Source organism: Salvelinus namaycush, chromosome 26 (assembly GCF_016432855.1).
Source record: "Salvelinus namaycush isolate Seneca chromosome 26, SaNama_1.0, whole genome shotgun sequence".
NCBI classification, from domain to species: Eukaryota; Metazoa; Chordata; class Actinopteri; order Salmoniformes; family Salmonidae; genus Salvelinus; species Salvelinus namaycush.
This window is the reverse complement of record NC_052332.1, coordinates 1,352,329-1,379,519: the sequence shown is the minus strand read 5'-3', so window position 1 is coordinate 1,379,519 and position 27,191 is coordinate 1,352,329. Positions and strand designations below refer to the sequence as shown.

Below are 27,191 nucleotides of genomic sequence, written 5' to 3'. Positions count from 1 at the left end.
CCTAACCATGTGAGAGACGCAGACTCGGTCTCAACCTTTAAGTCTTTATTGAAGACTCATCTCTTCAGTAGGTCCTATGATTGAGTGTAGTCTGGCCCAGAGTGTGAAGGTGAACGGAAAGGCACTGGAGCAACGAACTGCCCTTGCTGTTTCTGCCTGGCCGGTTACCCTCGCTCCACTGGGAATCTCTGCCTCAAACCCTATTACAGGGGCTGAGTCACTGGCTTACTGGTGCTTTTCCATGCCATCCCTAGGAGGGGTGTGCCACTTGAGTGGGTGGAGTCACTGACGTGATCTTCCTGTCCGGGCTGGCACCCCCCTTGGGTTCGTGCCGTGGGGGAGATCTTCGTGGGCAATACTCGACCTTGTCTCAGAATGGTAAGTTGGTGGTTGAAGATATCCCTCTAGTGATGTGGGGGCTGTGCTTTGGCAAAGTAGGTGGGGTTATATCCTGCCTGTTTGGCCCTGTCCGGGGGTATCGTCGGACATGGCCACAGTGTCTCCCGACCCCTCCTGTCTCGGCCTCCAGTATTTATGCTGCAATAGTGTCTGGGGGCTAGGGTTAGTCTAATATATTTGGAGTATTTCTCCTGTCTTATCCAGTATGCTCTCTCTAATTCTCTCTTGCTCTCTTTTTCTCTCTCTGAGGACCTGAGCCCTAGGATCATGCCTCAGGACTACATGGCCTGATTACTCCTTGCTGTCCCCAGTCTACCTGGTCGTGCTGCTGCTCCAGTTTCAACTGTTCTGCCTGCGGCTATGGAACCCTGACCTGTTCACCGGACTTGCTACCTTATCCCAGACCTGCTTTTTTCAACTCTCTAGAGACAGCAGGAGCGGTAGAGATACTCTGAATGATCGGCTATGAAAAGCCAACTGACATTTACTCCTGAGGTGCTGTTGCACACTCTACAACCACTGTGATTATTATTATTTGACCCTGCTGGTCATTTATGAACATCTTGGCCATGTTCTGTTATAACCTCCACCCGGCACAGCCAGAAGAGGACTGGCCACCCTCATAGCCTGGTTCCTCTCTAAGTTTCTTCCTAGGTTCTGGCTTTTCTAGGGAGTTTTTCCTAGCCACCGTGCTCCTACACCTGCATTGCTTGCTGCTTGGGGTCTTAGGCTGGGTTTCTGTACAGCACTTTGTGACATCAGCTGATGTAAGAAGGGCTTTATAAATAAATATGGTTGATTGATTTATCACAATGTATAAAAAAGTGCGGAAATGGTATCAGTGGCCTGCACTGATACACTGTAACACCAATGGCTTTCTCATTGACGCTAGCTGCATGACAAATGGCTACAACATGAATAAAGTTTACAGCATCATCTTGGAGTAGTCAGAGAAGAACATGAAGGACGTTTTACCTGATGAGGTATCACTGTGAAAACTGTTGATATGCGATGCTTGGCTTCCACCACTGTAAAATCATCATATCAATGTTGTGTTAAAGGGACATTACACTCGAAAATAAACTTTGTCATCTCTTCAGGCCTCAAAGTTTGTCTAAAGTCAGGATGAATTCACAACCCTCTAGCTATATCGGCTCCAGAGTGGCACAGTTGTTTAAGGCACTGCATCTCAGTGCAAGAGGCATCCCTGGTTCGAATCCAAGCTGAATCACATCCGGCCGTGATGGGGAGTGCCATAGGGAAGTGCACAATTGGCCCAGCGTCGTCCGGGATAGGCCGTCGTTGTAAATAAGAATGTGTTCTTACCTAACCTAACTAGGCAAGTCAGTTAAGGTAAGCACAGTAAATTGAATGGTGCTTATCTTTTCCATTCGTTTTGGATTGTGGCGTATAGCGGGATGTACAAAACAGATGTTCTGTTGAAATCAACGACCTAGGACACTACTTTTAAGGTATCAAAACATCTGACAAACTTTGATTTTGGAGTGTAATGTAACCTTTAACTGTTAAAGGCAAAGCAATGTTTTTGAGGTACAAATTGACCTTCCTCGTTGAGTCTGTTTGAGCACCTGTGTGTGAAATAGAGCTCAATGAGTCTGGAGAGAAAATGTGGGTCCCTGTCAAATAGGTTTACACTGCTACACCTGATAAACAATGGCATGAAAGAAAGCGGGACTGCACAGAAAAATTGAGACTCATCTGTGGATAAAAAACGTTTGACAACAAATGAACAACAATAAATAAGAATCAAGGCTATACATCAAGTAGAAATATATATATATATATTTAGCAGAGCTGGCCGTGTGCTCTTTAACGTATCTCTGAAAGCCTGTGCATTGATTTTACACCAGAAAATATCATATTGTGGATGATGATAGAACGAAATATACCCAATTCATCTGTTGAAATATGACCTCAATTTCTAGTGGTCTTCAGACAGCCACGGACCTCAGACTGGGTTCATAATGAAAGTTTCAACCAAGTCCTCACCTCTAATTGACTAACAGCTGCATTCAACCTGCTGATGTTACGCAATTATATAATTATATCAGTCTAAAGTCCCATTGTAATGACATCAGTCTTAAGAGCAAACATATTAATTTGGCCGGGATATTCCATTCACCTCTTCGGGCGATATGGACTCTTCCTGGGCTTTATTGATAATAGGAAGCGGGCAGCCAAAGAAGTCCATGCCGATATAGCGTGGGTATCCTTCCAAAACCGTCACCTCCACCGGGTCAAACTTCCAATACTGCATCCCACTCAGGAAATGAGCATATCCTGTCAAGAGGACAAAGGGTCAACATTTAGTCCACTGCAGTTCAACAGAATTATCATGGTACACACACACACACTTACACTTACAATGTCACTTTAAATGCATTCAATGTCAGCAAAATGAACCCTGATGACTCGGTGGCTCACGACACGTACAAGGCAAGCAGGTACGAGCTCTGCAAATCCATGAGGGAACTGGACTCAACACCTGCACTGACTCTCCGCACCTTAGCACACATGCACTCACTCATGCACACAGACATACAGTCATCCACACACATTCATTCTACACACACACACATCACAACTGCTGCTACCAGACTCTTATTATTATTGCTAAATACTGTACAATTGAAACACCTGCCCCAACCACCCTTCCCCAAAACACGTGTAAATATTGAACTATAAATTGTGCCTTCGTGTATTATACGTATGCTAAAATGTTTATTATATTTTACTGAGCCATTTACTTTATGTTCATATACTTATATTTTGTTATTTATTATTGTTGTTGCATTGTCAAGAAGGACCCTGGAAGTAAGCGTTTCGTTGGGCGGCGTATACCATGTGTATCCTGTACATACTACTCAACTACACAAAAAAAGAAACGTCCCTGTTTCAGGACCCTGTCTCTCAAAGATAATTCGTAAAAATCCAAATGACTTCACAGATATTCATTGTAAAGTTTTTAAACACTGTTTCCCATGCTTGTTCGATGAACCATAAACAATTCATGAACATGCACCTGTGGAACGGTCATTAAACCTGTTTGGGAAAGGGGGCAGAATTTTCACACCCAGATGAAAAGTGTGCCCAAAGTAAACTGCCTGTTACTCAGGCCCAGAAGCTAGGATATGCATATAATTGGTAGATTTTATATGATATGGAAAATCCATCCAGGAAGTGCCATTATTTTGAAATGGGTGTTTTTCCATTGAAAGCCTATCCACCATATAAACGGATATGACCCAGATTACATTCCCTATGGCTTCCACTAGATGTGAACAGTCTTTAGACATTGTTTTAGGCTTTTATTCTGAAAAATGAGGGAGAATGACTACTTTGAATGAGTGGACAGTGGAAAGTCCCAGACCTGTTTGGTGCGCTGGACCGAGAGCGCACCTTTCGTTGTTTTTCCTTTATATTGTCCGGTTGAAATATGATTGATTATTTAGACAACCTGAGGATTGATTATAAACATAATTTGACATTTACTTTACTGGTACTATTTGGATTTTTCATCTGCCTGTTGTGACCGCCTTTGAGCCAATGGATTACTGAACGAAACGCGCCAACAAACGGAGGTTTTTGGACATAAAGAGGGACTTTATCGAACAAAACAAACATTTATTGTGTAACATGGAGTCTTGTGAGTGCAACCATATGAAGATCAAAGGTAAGTGATTCATTTTATCGCTATTTCTGACTTTTGTGACTCCTCTACTTGACTGGAAAATGTTTGTATGGTTTTGTATGCAGGGTGCTGTCCTCAGATAATCGCATGGTATGCTTTCGCCGTAAAGCCTTTTTGAAATCTGACACGGCGGCTGGATTAACAAGACGTTAATCTTTAAGCCAATGTATAACACCTGTATGTTTTATGAATTTATATTATGGGTATTTCTGTTTTTGAATTTCGCGCTCTGCAATTTCAGCGGATGTTGGCCAGGTGTGCCACTAGCGGGATGCCTTTCCCAAACAGGTTTTAAGATACTAACAGCTTACAGACAGTAGGCAATTAAGGTCACAGTTATGAAAACTTAGGACACTAAAGAGGCCTTTCTACTGACTGAAAAACACCAAAAGAAAGATGCCCAGGTCCCTGCTCATCATGCGTTAGGTATGCTGCAAGGAGGCATGAGGACTGCAGATGTGTCCAGGGCAATAAATTGCAATGTCCGTACTGTGAGACGCCTAAGACAGCGCTACAGGGAGACAGGAAGGACAGCTGATCGTCCTCGCAGTGGCAGAACACGTGTAACAACACCTACACAGGATCGGTACATCCGAACATCACACCTGCGGGACAGGTACAGGATGGCAACAACTGCCCGAGTTACACCAGGAACGCACAATCCCTCCAACAGTGTTCAGACTGTCCGCAATAGGCTGGACTGAGGGCTTGTAGGCCTGTTGTAAGGCAGGTCCTCACCAGAAATCACAGGCAACAACGTCGCCTATGGGCACAAACCCACCGTCGCTGGACCAGACAGGAATGGCAAAAAGTGCTCTTGACTGATGAGTCGTGGTTTTGTCTCACCAGGGGTGATGGTCGGATTTGTGCTTATCGTCGAAGGAATGAGGTTTACACCGAGGCCTGTACTCTGGAGCGGGATCGATTTGGAGGTGGAGGGCCCGTCATGGTCTGGGGCGGTGTGTCACAGCATCATCGGACTGAGCTTGTTGTCATTGCAGGCAATCTCAACGCTGTGCGTTACAGGGAAGACCTCATCCTCCCTCATGTGGTACCCTTCCTGCAGGCTCATCCTGACATGACCCTCCAGCATGACAATGCCACCAGTCATACTGCTCGTTCTGTGCGTGATTTCCTGCAAGACAGTAATGTCAGTGTTCTGCCATGGCCAGCGAAGAGCCCGGATCTCAATCCCATTGAGCACGTCTGGGACCTGTTGGATCGGAGGGTGAGGGCTAGGGCCATTCCCCCCAGAAATGTCCGGGAACGTGAAGGTGCCTTGGTGGAAGAGTGGGGTAACATCTCACAGCAAGAACTGGCAGATCTGGTGCAGTCCATGAGGAGGAGATGCACTGCAGTACTTAATGCAGCTGGTGGCCACACCAGATACTGACTGCTACTTTTGATTTTGACCCCCCCCCCTTTGTTCAGGGACACATTATTCCACTTCTGTTAGTCACATGTCTGTGGAACTCGTTCAGTTTATGTCTTAGTTGTTGAATCTTGTTATGTTCATACAAATATTTACACATGTTAAGTTTGCTGAAAATACATTATTAACTTATCTTTTCTTCTTACAGTAATGGAAGTACGACTCTCACCATATTGGTCCTGGAAGGCAGCGTCGATGTCCATGGGGATGCCCCCCCAATCCTGCATGCTGCGTGGGTGGGCTGTATCCACCCGGTTCTCCAGGGGGCTGAAGCGCCAGTAGGTGCCCGACTTGAAGAGGTAAGTCTTCTGGGCCTTGTCCTCGCCCCACATGAGGGCTGCCTGGATGTCCGACACGTGGAGGCCCAACCGACTCAACGAGTCCGGCCCTGTGATCTTCCTCTCTGCGTCAAACACCCAGTAACTGTCACCTGTTAATGATGTCACACACAGGGGACACAAATGAGAACACACCAAACATTGCCCATGTCTTTTAAGAAACAGATCTAGGAACAGATTATTCTACTCCCAATTGTAATGTAAACTTTTTGTGGGATGGAATAATATCTGACCCTGTATCAGTTTGTAGGGGCAACTTTTGTGCTAAGCAGATGATGGGTCACAGGAACCAGGCTGAAACCTTCACCTGGTGAATGGACCTACTGCTGTGTTTCATCTCCCTCCCTACTGCTGCTGTTTGTAGGAGCTGCGGACTTAATTTACCCACCCAAACACTGGCTGAGCCCTTCTGCATATTTTCCCCCTGGTGATCTGCTGTCCAATACTTTCATTTTAGAAGTTTGACCTAACTTAACTTTCATAAAAATGTCTCTCAAAGTGCACACTTTCGGTCCTACTCAGAACTGTTACCAATGTACCAGAGTCTGGTATAGCAGTCTAAACTCCCGACTCTGGACGTTGCTATCGTACATACCACCTGGCAAAGGGGCAAGTCTCACCTTGGGCCTCTCCTGTCTGTGCCCTTCCTTTCTTTACCCCTACCATATTTGCTACAAGCGGCCCTGTCATAAAATACTATCTCCTTTCAAAAAATATATATATAGCTGCAAGCAGCCTTGTTTCAACCCCTATGGCAGTTCAGCGCCACCATCAGGACAACTTGGACTTATTGCCCTTGGACGAGCTACTTCTGTACACCTTACCATGCCTTCCAAATATCAGTGCTTAAAAGCAACTGCTACCAACAGAGCGGTGGAGTCCACAGACATAGACTTACTCGAATGGGTAAAGGCCCCCATAGTATGGCAGCTATTCTGTTTTTATGGTGGAACCCACCCTGGAAGAACCAGCTGTTTCCAGTCTTGTCTTCGTAGGCTGCATCGATGTTATTGGGGATCCCCCTCCAGTGGCGCGTTGCTAGCGCCGGGTACCCCGCCTGCAGTCGGCCGTCGCGGATACGCCACACATAGCAGGACTTGAAGAAGAACAGCTCACCTCTGATCATGGACACTGCATCAAAGTTAGTCCTGCAGGGGTCCGGCTGTGGCCAAGTCATGGCGAGAGAGACCCACAGTGAGCACAGGTTGTCATGCAAAAGCAATATGGCGGAAGCTCAACTCAGCCTATTGGAAGGCAAGACACTTTCTTGAATCTTAACTTTTGTCAAGAGAATGAATTGGGCCACTGAAACAAGCATTGCGAATGAGCCAGATAATGTTTCAGTGTCTACCTACAGTATCTTGAGAAAGTATTCACACCCCTTGACTTTCATTTTGTTAAAATGTTACTTCCACTTTGACATTACAGAGTATGTTGTGTAGATCATTGACAATTTAATCCCACTTTGTAACACAACAAAATGTGTACAAGTCAAGGGGTGTGAATACTTTCTGAAGGCACTGTGTATGTTACCAACAATGGATGTGATCACTAATAAGTTGAACTTCTATTCATGTTTTGTCCTCACCACAGTGGTTTCGATCTCATTGGTCTCTGTGATGACAGGCGTGGCTTTCCGCGGTGGGCCGTACAGGTATTGGATGCCCTGCTTGTCATCGTCACTCAGCTCCAACGGGTATGAGAAGCTGTAGAAGGGAGACATGACGGCTCGGTCGACCAGGGAGTGCTGGAGGCCGAGAACGTGGCCAAACTCATGGGCCGCCACCTGCAAGAGGTCCGTGCCTGAGGGACCACCATGGGACATAGGACAGTGACTGTGAGACAGAGGGCTTTAAACAAACTTTCCTGAGCAAGATTTAGGCAGTAACTTTGCAGTATCTTTGGCAGTGTTTATTCAGTATCTTCCCTTTTAAACTACTACAGATGTAGGATCCTAATTTGATAAATTTTGCAACAGAAAGAAGATAATCCTGCAGCAACAATAAATGTTAATTATTATTTGGATTATAATGAATGGCCATTTTTGTAGGGGTTGTCATAATGTAAAATCAAGTCAAATATTTCTAAGTGGAAATGACAAACTTCAGAAGCCTTTTTAAACCTCAAATACACTACAAGTTTTAAATGTCCAGGAAATGTATCCTGCAACAGGGTGATCAAAATAAGATCCTACATCTGTACCTATAGAATCGTAAATTGCTTATTTATGCTATTCACTCACCCATGCTGTTGCCCACAGTCCAACTCTCGTCATAGTCAAAGTGGATGTCGCCTGCCCGGTGAGTTCTGGGAAAAAAGGCATGAGCCAGAATGCCTCCAGGACCATCAAAGGGCAGGTTGTCACCATGCCAGTACCTACACAACAAACAGAGGCACAAGGCAAGGTGGTCACCCATTTGTTTAAGACAAAGTTCACCTCATGACCACTTCAAAAGTCATAACATCACTTTAGGGGCTCCGTACAAATCTGATTCACGTGTTTGTTATTAAGTTTGTACTGTACGTACCAGGGATGTATCCATTTTGAGATGAATTAAGATTCACTAGAAGTGGAAATTGACACTGACTATTTGCTGGGTTCTCGGCTCAGATGTTCAAGTAGGCTCCATTGGACCTTTTGTACAGTAACTGATCAAAGTAATGCTGTCATCGCAGTCAGTATTTCAAATAGATTCAATTTAGAATGTGTCCCTGGCCCACACACAATACCCCATAATGCCAAAGTCGAATTATGTTTTTAGAAATGTTTATAAATTAATAAAAAATGAAAAGCTCAAATGTCTTGAGTCAATAAGTACTCACCCTCTTTATTATGGCACGCCTAAATAGGAATAAAATGTGCTTTACAAGTCACATAATATGTTGCATGGACTCACTCAATAGTAGTGTATAACATGCTTTTTAAAAGACTACCCCATCTCTGTACCCCACATATACAATTATCTGTAAGGTCCCTCAATCAAGCAGTTCATTTCAAACACAGATTCAAACAAAGACCAGGGACGTTTTCCTATGTCTCGCAAAGAAGGGCACCTATTGGTAGATGGATAAAAATAAAAAAGAAGACGTTGAATATTCCTTTAAGCATGGTGAAATTATTAGTTACACTTTGGATGGTGTATCAATACACCCAGTCACCACAAAGATACAGGCGTCCTTCCTAACTCAGTTGCCGGAGAGGAAGGAAACCGCCCAGGGATTTCACCATGAGGCAAATGGTGACCTTAAAACAGTTACTGGCTGTGATAGGAGAAAACTGAGGATGGATCAACAACATTGTAAATACTCCGCAATACTAACCTAAATGACAGAGTGAAAAGAAGGAAGACTGTACAGAATAAAATTATTCCAAAACATGCATCCTGTTTGCATTAAGGCACTAAAGTAATACTGTAAAAAACAAATCCAACACAACACAACATATCACTGAGTCCCACTCTTTATATTTTTAAGCATGGTGGTGGCTGCATCATGTCAGGGGAGGCCTGTCATCAGCACTTGTTGGGATGAAATAAATGGAATAAAGCTAAGCACAGGCAAAATCCTAGAGGAAAACCTGGTTCAGTCGGACACTGGGAGACAAAATCACCTTTCAGCAGAACAATAACCTAAAACACAAGTTGCTTACCAAGATGACATTGAGAGGCCTAGTTATAGTTTTGCCTTAATTAAATCAGATTGAAATTCTATGACAAAACTTGAGAATGGCTGTCGAGCAATGATCAACAACAAACTTAACAGAGAACAAAGGATTTTTAAAAGACTAATGTACAAATATTGTAAAATTCAGGTGTGAAAAGCTCTTAGAGACTTACCCAGAAAGTCTCACAGCTGTAATCACTGCCAAATATGATTCTAACATGTATTGACTCAGGGGTGTGAATACTTACAGTGCATTCGGAAAGTATTCAAACACCTTCACTTGGAAGTTACAGCCTTATTCTAAAATTGATGAAAAAAAAATCTAAAACAGGTTTATAGAAATGTGCGCAAATGTATTACAAATAAAAAACTGAACTATAACATTTACATAAGTATTCAGACCCTTTACTCAGTACTTTGTTGAAACACCTTTGGCAGCGATTACAGCCTCTAGTCTTCTTGAGTGTGATGCTAGAAGCTTGGCACACCTGTATTTGGGGAGTTTCTCCCATTCTTCTCTTCAGATCCTCTCAAGCTCTGTCAGGTTGGATCGGGGAGCATTGCTGCAGGTCTCTCCAGTAATGTTCGATCGGGTTCAAGTCCGGGCTCTGGCCGGGCCACTCAAGGACATTTAGAGACTTGTCCCGAAGCCACTCCTGCATTGTCTTGGCTGTGTGATTAGGGTCGTTGTCCTGTTGGAAGGTGAACCTTCGGCCCAGTCTGAGGTCCTGAGCGCTCTGGAGCAGGTTTTCATCAAGGATCTCTCTGTACTTTGCTCCGTTTGTCTTTCCCTCAATCCTGACTAATCTCCCAGTCCCTGCCACTGAAAAACATCCCCACAGCATGATGCTGCCACCCCCATGCTTCACCGTAGGGATGGTATTGGTCAGGTGATGAGCAGTGATGGTTTCCTCCAGACGTGATGCTTGGCAAACTTCAAGCGGGCTGTCATGTGCCTTTTATTGAGGAGTGGCTTCCGTCTGGCCACTCTACCATAAAGGCCTGATTAGTGGAGTACTGCAGAGATGGGTGTCCTGGAAGTTTCTCCCATCTCCACAGATGAGCTCTGTCAGAGTGACTATCATGCTCTTGGTCACCTCCCTGACCAAGGCCCTTCTCCCCCGATTGCTCAGTTTTCCTCGGGCGGCCAGCTCTAGGAAGAGTCTTGGTGGTTCAAAACTTGTTCCATTTAACAATGATGTAGGCCACTGTGTTCTTAGGGACCTTCAATGCTGCAGATATTTTTTGGTACTCTTCCCAGATCTGTGCCTTGACACAATCCTGTCTCGGAGCTCTACGGACAATTCCTTCAACCTCATGGCTTGGTTTTGCTCTGACATGCACTCTTGTCTTCAACTGTGGGACTTTATATAGACAGGTGTGTGCCTTTCCAAATCATGTCCAATCAATTGAATTTACCACAGGTGGATTCCAATCAAGTTGTAGAAACATCTCAAAGATGATCAATGGTAACAGGATGCACCTGAGCTCAATTTCGAGTCTCATAGCAAAGTGTCTGAATACTTATGTAAATAAGGTATTTCTGTTTTGTATTTGTAATACATTTGCAAAAATGTTTAAAAACCTGTTTCCTTTTTGTCATTATGGAGTATTATGTGTAGATGGGTGAGAAAAATATATATTTAAACCATTTTGCCTTTTGACAACAAACTGTGGAATAAGTCAAGTGGTATGAATACTTTCTGAAGGCACTGTAGGTCTGGTGTGTAGGTGGATACAGTCATTTAAGACAAGGGAATATAATTCTGTTGTGCTCGTGCCAGAACAAAAAATCAGATGAGGGTGGAAAAAGTTTGCCCCGAGGACGTTCATTCACATAAACCGCAGCAAACAAGTCCTGCTTTGTAACATTCAAGTGCAGGTTGAAGAGTGTGGGGGGGGGGGGGGGGGGGAGGGGATCCACCCTGAAGCATGGCTTACAGACCTAGGATGTTAATTAGAGCCAGTTTGCTACAGCAGGAAAATAATCCTGCCACAGCAAGAAATGTGAATTATTATGTGGATTATAATTCATGGGCATTTTGAAGTTGAAATTACAAACTTTAGAAGACTTTTAAACATTGAACACACTACAAGTTTTCTTTTCTGGCTGTGCAGGACAATTCTCAGGAACAAAACAGTGATTCAATTAAGATCCTACATCTGTATTGTAGACATGGGTGAGTGACGGGCAGGGTTGGGGTCAATTCACCTCAGTTTAACTGAGTTGGTGAATTCAGGGTCTGGATTGGAAATTCAATTCAGGAATTATGGAAACTTTCTTTGAAAATAACTGACCATTCATCAATTCATACACACAGTACATGTATCACATTTTTGGATTGGATTGAGTAAATAGAAATCGCACCCAAGGTTGGTGATTTGACTGAGATAACTGAACACTGCTGTTGGCCTGTTACACATTTTACACCCATACTAGCTGTAACACCCCTCCCTTACTTCCATCAGTTTTCTTAACAGATAACATCCCTTATCTCACCTTCTCATAGCTGTATGAATGTCCAACATCAGAGCAGATTATCTGTCCAACCATCTCTAATCACTTAACTCCTTTAAAAAAAGTCCTTGTGATTTTGTCTAATAAGATGACAGCTTCACCTGTCTATGTCACACCCTGATCTGTTTCACCTGTCTTTGTGCTTGTTTCCACCCCCTCCAGGTGTTGCCCATCTTCCCCATTATCCCCAGTGTATTTATACCTGTGTTCTCTGTTTGTCTGTTACCAGTTCGTCTTGTCAAGCTTACCAGCGTGTTTTCCAAGTTCCTGGTTTTTTTCTAGTCCTCCCGGTTTTGACCTCTTGCCTGCCATGACACTAAGCCGTCCTGCCTGACCATTCAGCCTGCCCTGACCTCGAGCCTGCCTGCCACCCTGTACCGTTGGACTCTGACCTGGTTTATGAACTTTTGGCTGTCCTCGACCTGCCTCTTGCCTGCCGCTTTGTTGTACAAAAAATATCAGAGACTCAAACCATCTGCCTCCTGTGTCTGCGTCTGGGTCTCCTATGTGCTGTCAATAGTTGTTGTGATGGTTGAATGCATCACAGCTCAGAGTCAGGTAAGTGATATAAGACATACAGTTGAAGCTAGCGGGACATCAGCCGACAACATCCAAGGAAATTGGAAGTTGTGCAATTCAAATAAATGATCGTAATATTAAACATACAATTATTTTATATAATTCTAAAGCTTAAATTCTTGTTAATCTAACTGCGTTGTCCGATTTCAAATAGGCTTCACGGCGAAAGCATACCATGCAATTGTCTGAGGACAGTGCCCCACATCAACATATTTTTCAACCAGCACAGGCTTCATAAAATCGCAAATAGCAATTAAATAAATCACTTACTTTTGAAGATCTTCCTGTTTGCAATCCCAAGGGTCCCAGGTACAACATGAATGGTCGTTTTGTTAGATGAAATCCTTCTTTATACCCCAAAAAGTCAGTTTAGTTGGCGCCATCGATTTCAGTAATGCACTCATTCAACATGCAGACAAAGGAGTCCAAAAAGCTACCGCTAAACTTCGTCCAAAAAAGTCAAACGACATTTCTATTTAATTCTCAGGTACTCTAAAATGTAAATAAACTCTAATATTTCATACGGAAAGTAGTATGTTCAATAGGAAAGAAATATTAGTAAGCGCGCACCCTCTCCCTCGAGCGCCGAAAGACTGATATTGTTCCGGTGCTCTTCACACAAACTCAATATTCTTGCTTGTTTTTCAAAAAACAAGACTGAAACCTTGAATAAAGATGGACATCTAGTGGAAGCCATAGGAATTGCAATCTGGATTTACATAGAAACAATAGGTTTCCATTATAAGAGCCTGGGAACTCAAATAAATATATTTCCCGGTTGGATTTTCTTCAGATTTTCACCTGCCATATCAATTCTGTTATAGACTCAGACATTATTTTAACAGTTTTAGACACTTCAAAGTGTATTCTATCCAGTGCTACCAATTATATGCACATTCTGGCTTCTGGGCCTGAGTAACAGGCAGGTTACTTTGGGCAAGTCAGTCAGGCGGAAAATCAGGAAACTAGACCCTATCAAAGAGAGGTTATTAACATACACTAAGTTGACTGTGCTTTTAAACAGCTTGGAAAATTCCAGAAAATGATGTCATGGCTTTAGAAGCTTCTGATAGGCTAATTGACATCGTTTGAGTCAATTGGAGGTGTACCTGTGGATGTATTTCAAGGCCTACCTTCAAACTCAGTGCCTCTTTGCTTGACATCATGGGAAAATCAAAAGAAATCAGCCAAGACCTCAGAAAATAAATTGTAGACCTCCACAAGTCTGGTTCATCCTTGGGAGCAATTTCCAAATGCCTGAAGGTACCACGTTCATCTGTACAAACAATTGTACACAAGTATAAACACCATGGGACCACGCAGCCGTCATACCGCTCAGGAAGGAGACGCGTTCTATCTCCTAGACATCAACGTACTTTGGTGCGAAAAGTGCAAATCAATCCCAGAACAACAGTAAAGGACCTTGTGAAGATGCTGGAGGAAACAGGTACAAAAGTATCCATATCTGTCACGCCCTGACCTTAGAGAGCCTATTTATTTCTCTATTTGGTTAGGTCAGGGTGTGATTTGGGTGGGCATTCTAGTTTTTCTATTTCTTTGTTGGCCGGGTATGGTTCCCAATCAGAGGCAGCTGTCTATCGTTGTCTCTGATTGGGGATCATACTTAGGCAGCCTTTTTTCCACCTTTAGTTTGTGGGATCTTGTTTGTGTGTAGTTGCTTTCTGCATTGCATGTAGCTTCACGTTCGGTTGTAGTTGATTATTTTTTCGTGTTCATCAAATAAAATGATGTACGCTTACCACGCTGCACCTTGGTCTGATTCTTCCATCAACGAGCGTGACAATATCCACAGCAAAACAAGTCCTATATCGACATAACCTGAAAGGCTGCTCAGCAAGGAAGAAGCCACTGCTCCAAAACCGCCATAAAAAACAGACTACGGTTTGCAACTGCACATGGGGACAAAGATCAAACTATTTGGAGAAATGTCCTCTTGTCTGATGAAACAAAAATAGAACTGTTTGGCCATAATGACCATCATTATGTTTGGAGTAAAAAGGGGGAGGCTTGCAAGCCAAAGAACACCATCCCAACCATGAAGCACAGGGGTGGCAGCATCATGTGGGGGTGCTTTGCTGCAGGAGGGACTGGTGCACTTCACAAAATATATGTCATCATGAGGGAGGAAATTGTGGATATATCGAAGCAACATCTCAAGTCAGGAAGTTAAAGTTTGGGTCTTCCAAATGGACAATGACCCCAAGCATACGTCCAAAGTTGTGGCAATATGGCTTAAGGACAACAAAGGTATTGGAGTGGCCATCACAAAGCCCTGACCTCAATCCTATAGAGAATATGTGGGCAGAACTGACAAAAGCATGTGCGAGCAAGGAGGCCTACAAATCTGACTCAGCGCTGTCAGGAGGAAATGGCCAAAATTCACCCAACTTATTGTGGGAAGCTTGTGGAAGGCTACCAGGAACGTTTGACTCAAGTTAAACAATTTAAAAGGCAATGCTACCAAACACTCAATTAGTATATGTAAACTTCTGACCCACTGGGAATGTGACGAAAGCAATGAAAGCTGAAATAAATCATTCTCTCTACTATTATTCTGACATTTCACATTCTTAAAATGAAGTGGTGATCCTAACTGACCTAAGACAGGGAATTTTTACTTGGATTAAATGTCAGGAATTGTTTCAAACTGAGTTTAAATGTATTTGGCTAAGGTGTATGTAAACACCCGACTTCAACTGTACATACAGTACCAGTCAAAAGTTTGGACACCTGCTCATTCCAAGGTTTTTCTTCATTTGACTATTTTCTACATTGTAGAATAATAGTGACGACATCAACTATGAGAACACACATGGACTCATGTAGTAACGAAAAAAGTGTTAAACAAATCAAATTACATTTGAGATTCTTCAAAGTAGCCAACTTTTGCCTTGGCAGCTTTGCACACTTGACATTCTCTCAACCATCTTCATGAGGTAGTCACCTGGAATGCATTTCAATGAATAGGTGTGCCTTGCTAAAAGTTAATTTCAGTCTTAATGCATTTGAGCCAATCAGTAGTGTTGTGACAAGGTAGGGGTGGTATACAGAAGAAAGATACAGCTCAAATATGACAAGAACAGCTCAAATAAGCAAAGACAAACGACAGTCCATCATTACTGTAAGACATGAAGGTCAGTCAATCCGGAAAATGTCAAGGACTTTGAAAGTTTCTTAAAGTGCAGTCGCAAAAACCATCAAGCACTAGTATGAAACTGGCTCTCATGAGCACCGCCACAGGAAAAGAAGACCCAAAGTTACCTCTGCTACAGAGGATACGTTCATTAGAGTTACCAGCCTCAGAAATTGCAGCCCAAATAAATGCTTCAGAGTTCAAGTAACAGACACATCTCAACATCAACTGTTCAGAGGAGACTGCGTGAATCAGGCCTTCATGTTCAAATTGCTGCAAAGAAACCACTACTAAAGGACACCAATAAGAGACTTGCTTGGGCCAAGAAACACGAGCAATGGTCATTCGATCGGTGGAATTCTGTCCTTTTGATCTGATGAGTCCAAATTTGAGATTTTTGGTTCCAACCGCCATGTCTTTGTGAGACCCAGAGTAGGTGAACAGATCTCCGCATGTGTGGTTTCCACTGTGAAGCACGGATGAGGAGGTGTGATGGTGTGCGGGTGCTTTACTGATGACACTGTCTGTGATTTATTTAGAATTCAAGGCACACTTAACCAGCATGGCTACCACAGCATTCTGCAGGGATACGCCATCCCATCTGGTTCGCGCTTAGTGGGACTATAATTTTTTTTTCAACAGGACAATGACCCAACACACCTCCAGGCTGTGTAAGGGCTATTTGACCAAGGAAAGTGGAATGCTGTATCAGTTGACCTGGCCTCCACGATCACCCGACCTCGACCCAATTGAGATGGTTTGGGATGTATTGGACCACAGAGTGAAGGAAAAGCAGCCACCAAGTGCTCGGCATATGTGGAAACTCCTTCAAGACTGTTGGAAAAGCATTCCTCATGAAGCTGGTTGAGAGAATGCCAAGAGTGCAAATCTGTCATCAAGGCAAAGGGTGGCTACTTTGAAGAATCTCAAATATATTTTGATTTGTTTAACACTTTTGTTTACTTCATGATTCCATATGTGTTATTTCATAGTTTTGATGTCTTCACTTTTATTCTACATTGTAGAAAAAAGTAAAAATAAAGAAACCCTTGAACGTGTAGGTGTGTCCAAACATTTGACTGGTACTGTATACTGTATGGCGGTGCTGATGTGTGCAAATACTGTGATTAATTTCATGCAGTTATGCAGTTATGCTGGTATATTGAAAGTATATTTAAAAACTGTCATACTAATTGATGGGGCATTTTTGTCTTCATTTCCTAAACTTTCTATTGATTTCCTGAAATAAGTGAGTGAGTTGATCTTGATCCCAAGCCTGGCACTTTGGATGCCTCAGGTTCTCATAGTGTTAGCAGACACAAGTTGTTTTCGCCTCTGACCACAACGCCCAAAATGCACAAATACAAACTTAGAACATCTATCATCTAGTATGATGATTACCTGGTGAAGTCGATGATGATATCAGCTCTCCCACTGCTGACCTCGGTGAACTTCAGGGGCGTGACGTCACTCCACACAAGCAGCGCCTCCTGTAGGATTCGACGCACTTTCTCCTTACTCAGTTGCCAAGGGAAGCGCATAATCCTGCAACACACACACACACACACACACTTGTGTCAGGGACCACCGGTGTGATTGGCAACTTTGTGTTCTACCCATAATCCTCTTTTGCAGGGGGCATTTCTCTGGTTGCTTTATGGGCACGAGGTGACCCTGGCCTCGGCCCGGGATAATCTGGCTGTTGTGAGAGAGAGGCTGCAGTAAACTGGGCGCAAAGCTCAGTCTGATGCTGCCCAGCTTGACTGGCGGGTTGGAGCTGACAAAGGAATCTGATATCATACGTTGCTGAATGGGATCTATGGAGTAGCTCAACTGTCTGCACAATGGCAGATCAACTGACACCATGATGGCATGGTTCGTATACAGCAACATGAACAAAGACTATGAGATAGAGGTTCTTGCATACTGACCCAACTAACCAACCAACACTCTTTATTCATAATCATGTATTCGGATTCATAATTCAAGGCATAGGTCATGTGCAGTACATAGCAACATAACTTCACTTGTTCACAGTTGATGTGGATTACCAGAGAAGGCTAAAGGGAGAGTTGACTGAGGTTGTTTGTGCTTCCAAACATTAAGACCTGCATTATTATGACAGGCGTTGACAGACAGAAAGGGCAGCGCTTGTTTTCCCCAGGCTACTCCCTATGGAGGACATTTACACAACCGTGACATGTTTTGTCTCAATCTCCATCTCGTGCCATTATCCACTTCCTCTTTCATTCGCAATCCGTTGCCCCCCTGCCCTGCAGACATTTTCTCTCCTACCTCCCTTAATACCAGCCATGGAGGCTATCACTTTCATTCTTCATTTTAGATTTCATAATGGCTTGTGTGGGTAGTTGGGTGCGTTAGAGAAATTGATTGTGTCTCATTGTGTGGAGGCCCTACATGCATGCCCAGACAGGAGAGACCAGGTTGTGCTGTCACTGTATAACCCCACTCTACCTAAATAAAACTCCCTAAACCTACGAGGGTGATGCATGCCGGGGCCCGATTCCACCTACAGCACCTGACGCCAGGAGCAGACTCCCATTAAAGTGGAACTGATAGTGTTTTAACAACATGAAGTCTTATTAAAATCATATACACCTTCAGAAAGAATATGACACCTTTAAAAAATATGACAATCAAGCACTTAGATATGGTCATTTTCATGAATGTATGACGTTTTGGGGAACGACGTACAGTACCAGTCAAAAGTTTGCACAAACATGCTCATTCAAGGGTTTTTCTTTATTTGGACTATTTTCTACAATGTAGACTAATAGTGAATACATCAAAACTATGACATAACACATAACACATATAGAATCATGTAGTAAACAAAAAAGTGTTCAGCAAATCAAAATATATGTTATATTTTAGATTCTTCAAAGTAGCCACCCTTTGCCTTGATGACAGCTTTGCACACTCTTGGCTTTCTCTCAACCAGCTTCACTTGGAATGCTTTTCCAACAGTCTTGAAGTAGTTCCCACATGCTGAGCACTAGTTGGCTGCTTTTCCTCAAACTCATCCCAAACCATCTCAACTGGGTTGATGTCATGTGATTGCCAGGTCATCTGATGCAGCACGCCATCACACTCCTTCTTGGTCAGATAGCCCTTACACGGCCTGGAGGTGTTGGGTCGTTGTCCTGTTGAAAAATAAATGATAGTCCCACTAAGCGCAAACCAGATGGGATGGCCTTTTGCTGCAGAATGCTGTGGTAGCCTTGCTGGTTAAGTGTGCCTTGAATTCTAAATAAATAACCAACTGTCACCAGCAAAGCACCCCCACACAATCACACCTCCTCTTCCGTGCTTCACGGTGGGAACCTCACATGCGGAGATCATCCAATTCACCTACTCTGCATCTCACATCGACATGGCGGTTGGAACCAAAAATCTCAAATTTGGATTCATCAGATCAAAGGACAGAATTCCACCGATCTAATGTCCATTGCTTGTGTTTCTTGGCCCAAGCAAGTCTCTCCTTATTTGTCACGGATCCCTCCAGAACTGTCATTACGCACACCTGGTCCCTATTCCTATTTGATTAGTAATTGTGTAAGTGTACCCTTTGTTCACCATTGTCCTGTTGATTATAGGTCCAATGTCCGTTGGTCGTGTGAGTACCTGTGCTATATTGTTTTGGCTTTCGTGCCAGGTATATTGTGCAGATGATTACGGGTCTCGTCCCGTGGGATAATCATTATGCAATCGTGTATTTATTCGAGGTACTCCTCGCTCTTTTATTTGGGTTTCTCCCCTGTGTTTTGTATACGTGTTTGGTCTTCTTCCACGTGCCTTTACACGGCAAGCTGTCATTTGGGAAATAAAAAACCCTATTACGCATTCCTGTGCCTGTCTCCCGATCCCTTCATACCAGCGTGACATTATTGGTGCCCTTTAGTAGTGGTTTCTTTGCAGCAATTCGACCATGAAAGCCATTGAGTTTACTACCTTTTTATTTGGGCATTTTTATTGTTCAGAAATGTGGTGGGTACTCTCTTCGTTCGCTAGACTTTATATGGCCAACTGTTCCAAATGTCCGAACTGAATTTGGTAAAAGGTCGTTTATGTACTCTGCTCCATCGTCTTGGAACACCTTACAAAATAATTTTAAACTGGAAGAACTTTTTAAATCACTGATGAAGGATTTTGAGGCTGATTCCCTGACCTGTCAATGTTTTTAATTTGCTGTTTTTGATATTGTTGTACTCTTGTGAATTCAATGGTTTTTACTAGATTACTTGTAGTTTTTCATTTTGTCTGTCTGTAATTTTTGTAATGACTTGGTGCTGCCTATCTTGGCCAGGACGCTCTTGAAAAGGAGATTTTAAATCTCAATGAGCCCTTCCTGGTTAAATAAAGGTTAAATTAAATTAAAATGAAGGCCTGATTCACGCAGTCTCCTCTGTTGATGTTGATCTGTGTCTGTTACATGAACTCTGAAGCATTTATTTGGGCTGACATTTGAGGCAGGTAACTCTAATGAACTTATCCTCTGTAGCAGAGGTAACTCTGGGTCTTCCTTTCCTGTGGCGGTCCTCATGAGCCAGTTTCATCAAAGGGCTTGATGGTTTTTGCGACTGCACTTTAAGAAACTTTCAAAGTTCTTGACATTTTCCGGATTGACTGACCTTCATGTCTTACAGTAATGATGGACTGTTGTTTCTCTTTTCTTATTTGAGCTGTTCTTGCCATAATATGGACTTGATCTTTTACCAAATATGGATGGTATACAGAAGATAACCCTATCTTGTCACAACACAACTGATTGGCTCAAATGCATTTAGAAGGAAAGAAATTCCACAAATGAACTTTTAACAAGGCACACCTATTAATTAAAATGCATTCCAGGTGACTACCTCATGAAGCCGGCTGAGAGAATGCCAAGAGTGTGCAAAGTTGTCATCAAGGCAAAGGGTGGTGTCACGATCGTCTTGCTGAGAGAGAGTGGACCAAGGCGCAGCGTGTGCAAAATACATTCTCTTTTATTTTAGAGAAAGGAAAAAACACGCAACGAACACTTTAACAAACTGAAACAAAACAACAAACGATCGTGAAGCTATAGACGTAAGTGCACACACAAGCTACAAACGTACAACATAGACAATTACCCACATTAACCTAGTGCCTATGGCTGTCTTAAATATGGCTCCCAATCAGAGACAATTAATGACATCTGTCTCTGATTGAGAACCATTCAGGCAACCATAGACACAGCTAGACACCTACACTAAACACAAACCCATCTACTCTACTTAACCCCCTAAACCATACAACCACCCTAGACAATACAAAAACACATACCTTCCCCATGTCCACCCTGACCTAACTAAAATAATAAAGGAAACAAAGAATACTAAGGCCAGGGCGTGACAGGTGGTCACTTTGAAGAATCTCAAATATATTTGTTTAACACTTTTTTGCTTACTAGATGATTCCATATGTGTTATTTCATAGTTTTGATGTCTTCTCTACTTTTATACATAGTAAAAAATAAAGAAAAACCCTGGAATGAGTAGCTGTGTCCAAACTTTTGACTGGTACTGTATAGTAAGGCATTTGTGAAAATTCTACAGCAATATAGAGTGGGAAGGCGGCCGTGGGTTTGGACATTTAATAGACACTGCCGTAAACAAAACAACTGTCTTGTCCAAGACCGGAGTCTACGCAGACCGATGCGCCATAGCCAATCAGAGCTACATCAGGCCTATGTGCAAATAAGCTATTTGCCACACGGGCCTGCACTTTGAACTGGAGTGTGTGTTTTCAGGCCGTAGCAAATGACAGCTGTATCTTCAGCTGTAGCCACTGAAACGATATGAGGGGGAAAAGTCGGTCACTTACCCACTCCTCCAATGACATGGCATCCTCCTATTAGATAGCTAATGTTAGGCTCTCTGTTTTAGCTTGCTAAATAAATAATGAATGCAGCATTGCTGTATGGTACACTCAATGTATTGTGGTTGAGTAGCCAGCCTAGGCTACTGCTGAAATGTTGTAATTGGTGTACAGGTTTTTCCTTTGCGTGGTGTTTTGTTGCAGATTTCGTTTTTGGGTTATTCATTGTCAGTGCTTGCTGGGACTTGTATTGACATTCCCAGCCTTAGTTACAGTCGTCCGTTTATTCAAAATATTGAGTCATTGAATCTGAAACAGAGCATTCCGAATGGGTGGAGGCAGCAAACAATGTGCCAGGCCAGCTGTGATTTACAACTTGATAGCAATATTTTTGGGACTACCAAGAAATGTATTGTTGAATTATATTAATCATGCATTAGACTGCATCCATCTACTCTGCCAACAACGCCTTACTGTACGCCATGGAATTCTGAGTAAAATAGAACCTATTTTTATAACCTCTTATAAAGTTGGTTTTGTAGCATAAACTGGGAATTTGATATTTTGCCTGATATGATGATTGTCTGTTTCATATCTGCAAAGTAATTAAAACACTGTCAGTTCCACTTCAAAGTTGTGCTCTGGGAGGAGTTAGAGACTACTATGGAACAGTCACTGTGTTGCTAATGCTACAGTCCGTTATTTGTACAACAAAGTCAACACAGAGGAGACAGCAAAACACTGGCCTGGTAATGACCCCCCCCTTGGAGTCAGTCGCTCGACTTGGTCCTTACCACAGCCAGGCACTGTGGGAGAAGAGGAGTGGAACCACAGTGGGAACAACAGTGCTGATTGCTGGCTCGAGGGGCAAAAGATGCAGGTCCCGCTCTGTGATGTTGTGTGTCTCCTGAGGTAAAAATGTGATGAGCCAGCAGAGTACAGTACACACCCTTTACTGTGCTGTAAATCATTTCTTTCTTGAAAAGAGGCCACTCAGCTGTGTGTGCAGAAATTATTGTGTGTGAGTGAGTAAAGGGCACGGGAGGTTCTGTACCTGTTGACAATCAGCAAAATGACCATGAAGCCATATTTAGGGATACTTAGTAAGTGTTTACCTCAAAGGGAACATGAGTAATGATGACTAATGAGGCAATATTTTGGTGTTTGGTGAAGGGTGGTTGATTATACTCAGCATTTTTACATTTGATCAATACATATGGCATTTTTCACATGAAAACATGAGCTCTCTTTTTTTTATTCTACACCATTATTTCTCTCTTCTATGTTTTTACATCGTCTAGATTTTCTCTCAAGAGTGACACTTACTGTAGTGTTGAAATGGAAATTGAGTGCCGCAACAACAAAGACTTATTCTTCTTGGCTCTGCTCTGATAACACTCTCCTGGAAGTAACTACTAGCTTGACCTTTCCCCTCTCCAGCCCCCTCCCTGCTGAGCTGTATGTGCAGATGTTGGGAAATATGTGGGCTGCTCTGCTGTAACATGCTTGAGTGCTCTGACTCTTGTAAATGGCTGTGGGTTTTTCAGGTCATGACTGCCAGACTCCTAATGACGGAGTAGGAGGGTGGCCAATGTCTGGCTAGGCCTGTCTTTTAACTGCAATGGAAGAGCCGAGGCAGTCAAAACACAAGGAGGAGACCAAACGACCCTGATGGCACAGGGTTCATTGTGTCAATCAAAAGATGCTTCAAAGGCAAAGAAATACCAAACTAAATTGAAGTAGTGCCTCCTAGTTTTCTATTACGTTTGTTTTGAAATGATATCATTAACACTGAATACACATAGACTGGGCACCCTCTCCTTTTGAGGTCCTTTGTAGCTCAGTTAGTTGAGCATGATGCTTGTAACGCAAGGGTAGTGAGTTTGATTCCCGGACCACCCAATCGTAAAATGTACGCATGCATGACTAAGTTGGTTTGGATAAAGGTGTCTGCTAAATTGCATATGTGACCGACCGCCTTGATTCGGTCTTATGTAGCAACATTTGAAATTGTGTTTTTTACATTGGATGAAAGCAGAGACACAGCGCTACAAAAAGGTATATCCTACACTGCATTTGAGGAACAATGGAAAAGTAATTCTGCTTTGAAAGTTGATAAACTTGTAACCTCACTTTTGAGAAAATGGCCTTTGAATGTTTTGGTACCTAATGGGGAGCTCTTCTTTGTCTACACCCATTCATCATCGTTCACACCCTCTTAAGCTTTAGCCCCCACCCAAACTCTGACCATTCTACTCGCCCTAGCAGAGCTGGTTAGACTGTTTATGTTATCCTGAGCGTTGGTGACTGTAACTGTGCTGCTGGCAACAATTTATTTACGCTTTTTTGTTGACGTTTACTGACACCGGCCATATTCAACGTTTGTTGAGCGTCTGTAAATTCATTAGTTATTTTGTGCTCTGGCACACTCAGTCGAGTGCGCTCTGGAATCGGAGTAGATGGCCAGACTGAATTGACAAACACACCCGAAATGATTACTTGCATAGTGGAGTCTTTTGATAAGACATGTAGCTAGCTAAACAATGAACCATAATCCCAACTCATGACGTTAACCAACCAGATTCAATGTTACCTAGCTAACATTAGACTATAACTAGCCAAGCAAATGGCTCTGAGATACGAATAATAAGATCATACATGTAACGTTAGCTAGCGAGCCAGCCAGCTAACGTTAGCTAGCTAACAGTAGACTCAAAATTAGAAACATGTAATATCTTAAAATATAGCTAGCTAGACTATCTTACCCGTATACATCATAGATGGATGCGTCTCCTGTAACGAATGCCATGGTTGCCCTTAGTTTGAAGATTTAATCTGGAGACAGGGGGTTTTTCCATCTTTTTAGCTATCACTCGAATTCCACTGATTTCAAAACGCAGTACTCCAGAAAGTGGAGAGCAACACTTCTGCAGTTTTACTACGCAATATATATTTTTTAAAAGCTGCGTTAGACAGGATTACCAACACATACTGACCAGCTCAAATAGACAGAAGCGTACGTTATGGCACCAATCCAAACTCATCTCTCGGCATGTCCAGCACTCTCATTATCTCAGCCAATCATGGCTAACGGGAAGGTTGCCGGCTTTTTCTGTGGCTAAACCAACTAGGATCGTAATTTAACAATTGTATTCGTATTTACAGATGGCAAACAAGTTTGTTATTAAGGCACATGAATGCTCACATGTTCGAAAATAAATTTCTGCCAAAAAAACAACCTTTTGATTTAAAAAAAAGGTTATGTTCAAACGGCTCTCCTGTGAAGTAGTGACCCGCGACATAGCCTAGTTTCCTGAAACGGGTCACATATATTATATTAATTTTTATGTCTACAGCAGAGCTTAAGACAGCAGTTGCAAGTGAACAACAAAGTCAGTTATCCATCACTGAAATGTCTTTTGTTTTGGATTAAAGGCCCAGTGCAGTAAAAAAGGGATTTTCCTGTGATTTATATACAGTGCATTCAGAAAGTATTTATACCCCTTCACTTTTCCCAAATTTTGTTATGTTAGAGCCTTATTCTAAAATTTATTAAATCATTTTTTCCCCCTCATCAATCTATACACAATACCCCATAACGACAATGCAAAAAAAGTTTTTTAGCCATTTATGCAAATTTATATACGTAAATATAATATTTCCTTTTTTGATATAAGTATTCAGACCCTTTACTCAATACTTTGAAGCTCTTTTGGCAGCCGTTACAGCCTCGAGACGCTACAAACTTGGCACACCTGTATTTGGAGAGTTTCTCCCATTCTTCTCTGCAGATCCTCTCAAGCTCTGTCAGGTTAGATGGGGAGTGTTGCTGCATAGCTATTTTCAGGTCTCTCTAGAGATGTTCAAGTCCGGGATCTGCCTGGGCCACTCAAGGACATTCAGAGACTTGTCCCGAAGCCACCCCTGTGTTGTCTTGGCTGTGTGCTTAGGGTCGTTGTCCTGTTGGAAAGTGAACCTTCACCTCAGTCTGAGGTCCTGGAGCAGGTTTTCAAGGATCAGGTTTTCAAGGATCTCTCTGTACTTTGCTCCGTTCCTCTTTCCCTTGATCCTGACCTGTCTCCCAGTCCCTATTGCTGAAAAACATCCCCACAGCATGATGTTGCCACCACCATGCTTCACCGTAGGGATGGTATTGGCCAGGTGATGAGCGGTGCCTGGTTTCCTCCAGATGTGACGCTTGTCATTCAGGCCAGAGAATCTTGTTTCTCATGGTCTGAGAGTCCTTTAGGTGCCTTTTGGCAAACTCCAAGTCCACTGTCATGTGACTTTTACTGAGGAGTGGCTTCTGTCTAGACACTACCATAAAGGTCTGATTGGTGGAGTGATACAGATATGGCTGTCTTTCTGGAAGGTTCTCCCATCTCCACAGAGGAACTCTGGAGCTCTGTCAGAGTGACCATCGGGTTCTTGGTCACCTCCTTGACCAAGGCCCTTCTCCACCGATTGCTCAGTTTGGCCTGGTGGACAACTTTAGAAAGTGTCTTGTTGGTTCCCAACTTCTTCCATTTAAGAATGATGGAGGCCACTGTGTTCTTGGGGACCTTCAACGCTGCGAATATTTGTGTAAAATGTGGAAGAAGTGAAGGGGTCTGAATAATTTCCCAATGTACTGTATATTTCCACACTATGAGGTAGGAATAATACTGTGCAATTGTGAACATTATGATTTCAGCTTGTTTTGGTGGGATGGAGTTTTGGCCTTTGGAGTTCCAAACCTCTGCCAATAACAGCTAGTTTTCCCCTCCCTACTCTGAGCGCTCCCAGACAGTCCTAGCAAAATGATTGTCTTGCTTGAAAAATTGCCCTTTGCTAAGAAGCTATTTTTGTTTCTTTTTTACCATTTTAATTAAAAATAATCACAATAACTTACTGAATTGTTACCCAGAAATGATTTGATATTGAGATAAAATGGCTGCATTGGACCTTTTAAATGTAAAGGCTCCTCCCTCCTCACAGTAGCTGAAACCTGGGTGATCTCACCCATAATAATTACTGTTTTTGAGCATATAAAAGAAGTTAGGATGGGGACCAGCATGATACATATTTCCCCATCATTCAGAAGAAAATACCCCACTGTAGCGGCCTTTGTCAGCCAGTGTAATGTAGAAGTGAACCAGTCTATCTTGACAGGGATTGTCTTTCTATCTCTGTGACATATTGAGTGCGTGCCACGTATAAAAGTTCCCCAGAAAACTCCCCCAAAATAGTAGACCCCATTGAAAAAGCAATGTATGAGTGTGTCTAGACTCTAGAGCGACCCAAGAAGAAGACCCTTACTTGTAGATGAGATCAGTCTTGTCCCAGCGCCCCCCAAAGAGAACGAATCGCTTCTGACGCTGCTTTCCTCCAAAGGTTTCCCCCTTCCGCATGTGGTAGTCCGAGACACCACCTTGCTTCTGAGTAGGATAGTCTGGAACGCCGCAACGAGGCCGGTTCCAGACCAACTCTGTTCCATTCCCTGGAAGCACAGTCTCTGGATAGACACCTCCCGACGGGCGCAATCGTTCCTTCAGCAT

At 42.9% G+C, this 27,191-nt stretch overlaps 1 protein-coding gene across 1 annotated transcript; it reads right to left on the bottom strand.

The window, feature by feature from the left end:
• Positions 1-2,213: 2,213 nt before the first annotated feature.
• LOC120021833 (stromelysin-3-like) lies at positions 2,214-27,191 on the bottom strand. Its single transcript, XM_038965684.1, has 7 exons — positions 26,953-27,191; positions 17,197-17,340; positions 8,124-8,257; positions 7,470-7,684; positions 6,839-7,043; positions 5,713-5,973; positions 2,214-2,700 (listed from the first exon to the last, which is right to left on the bottom strand). Exons 1-7 carry the CDS (start codon positions 27,189-27,191, stop codon positions 2,516-2,518), a joined length of 1,383 nt encoding a protein of 460 aa, XP_038821612.1. The 3' UTR covers positions 2,214-2,515.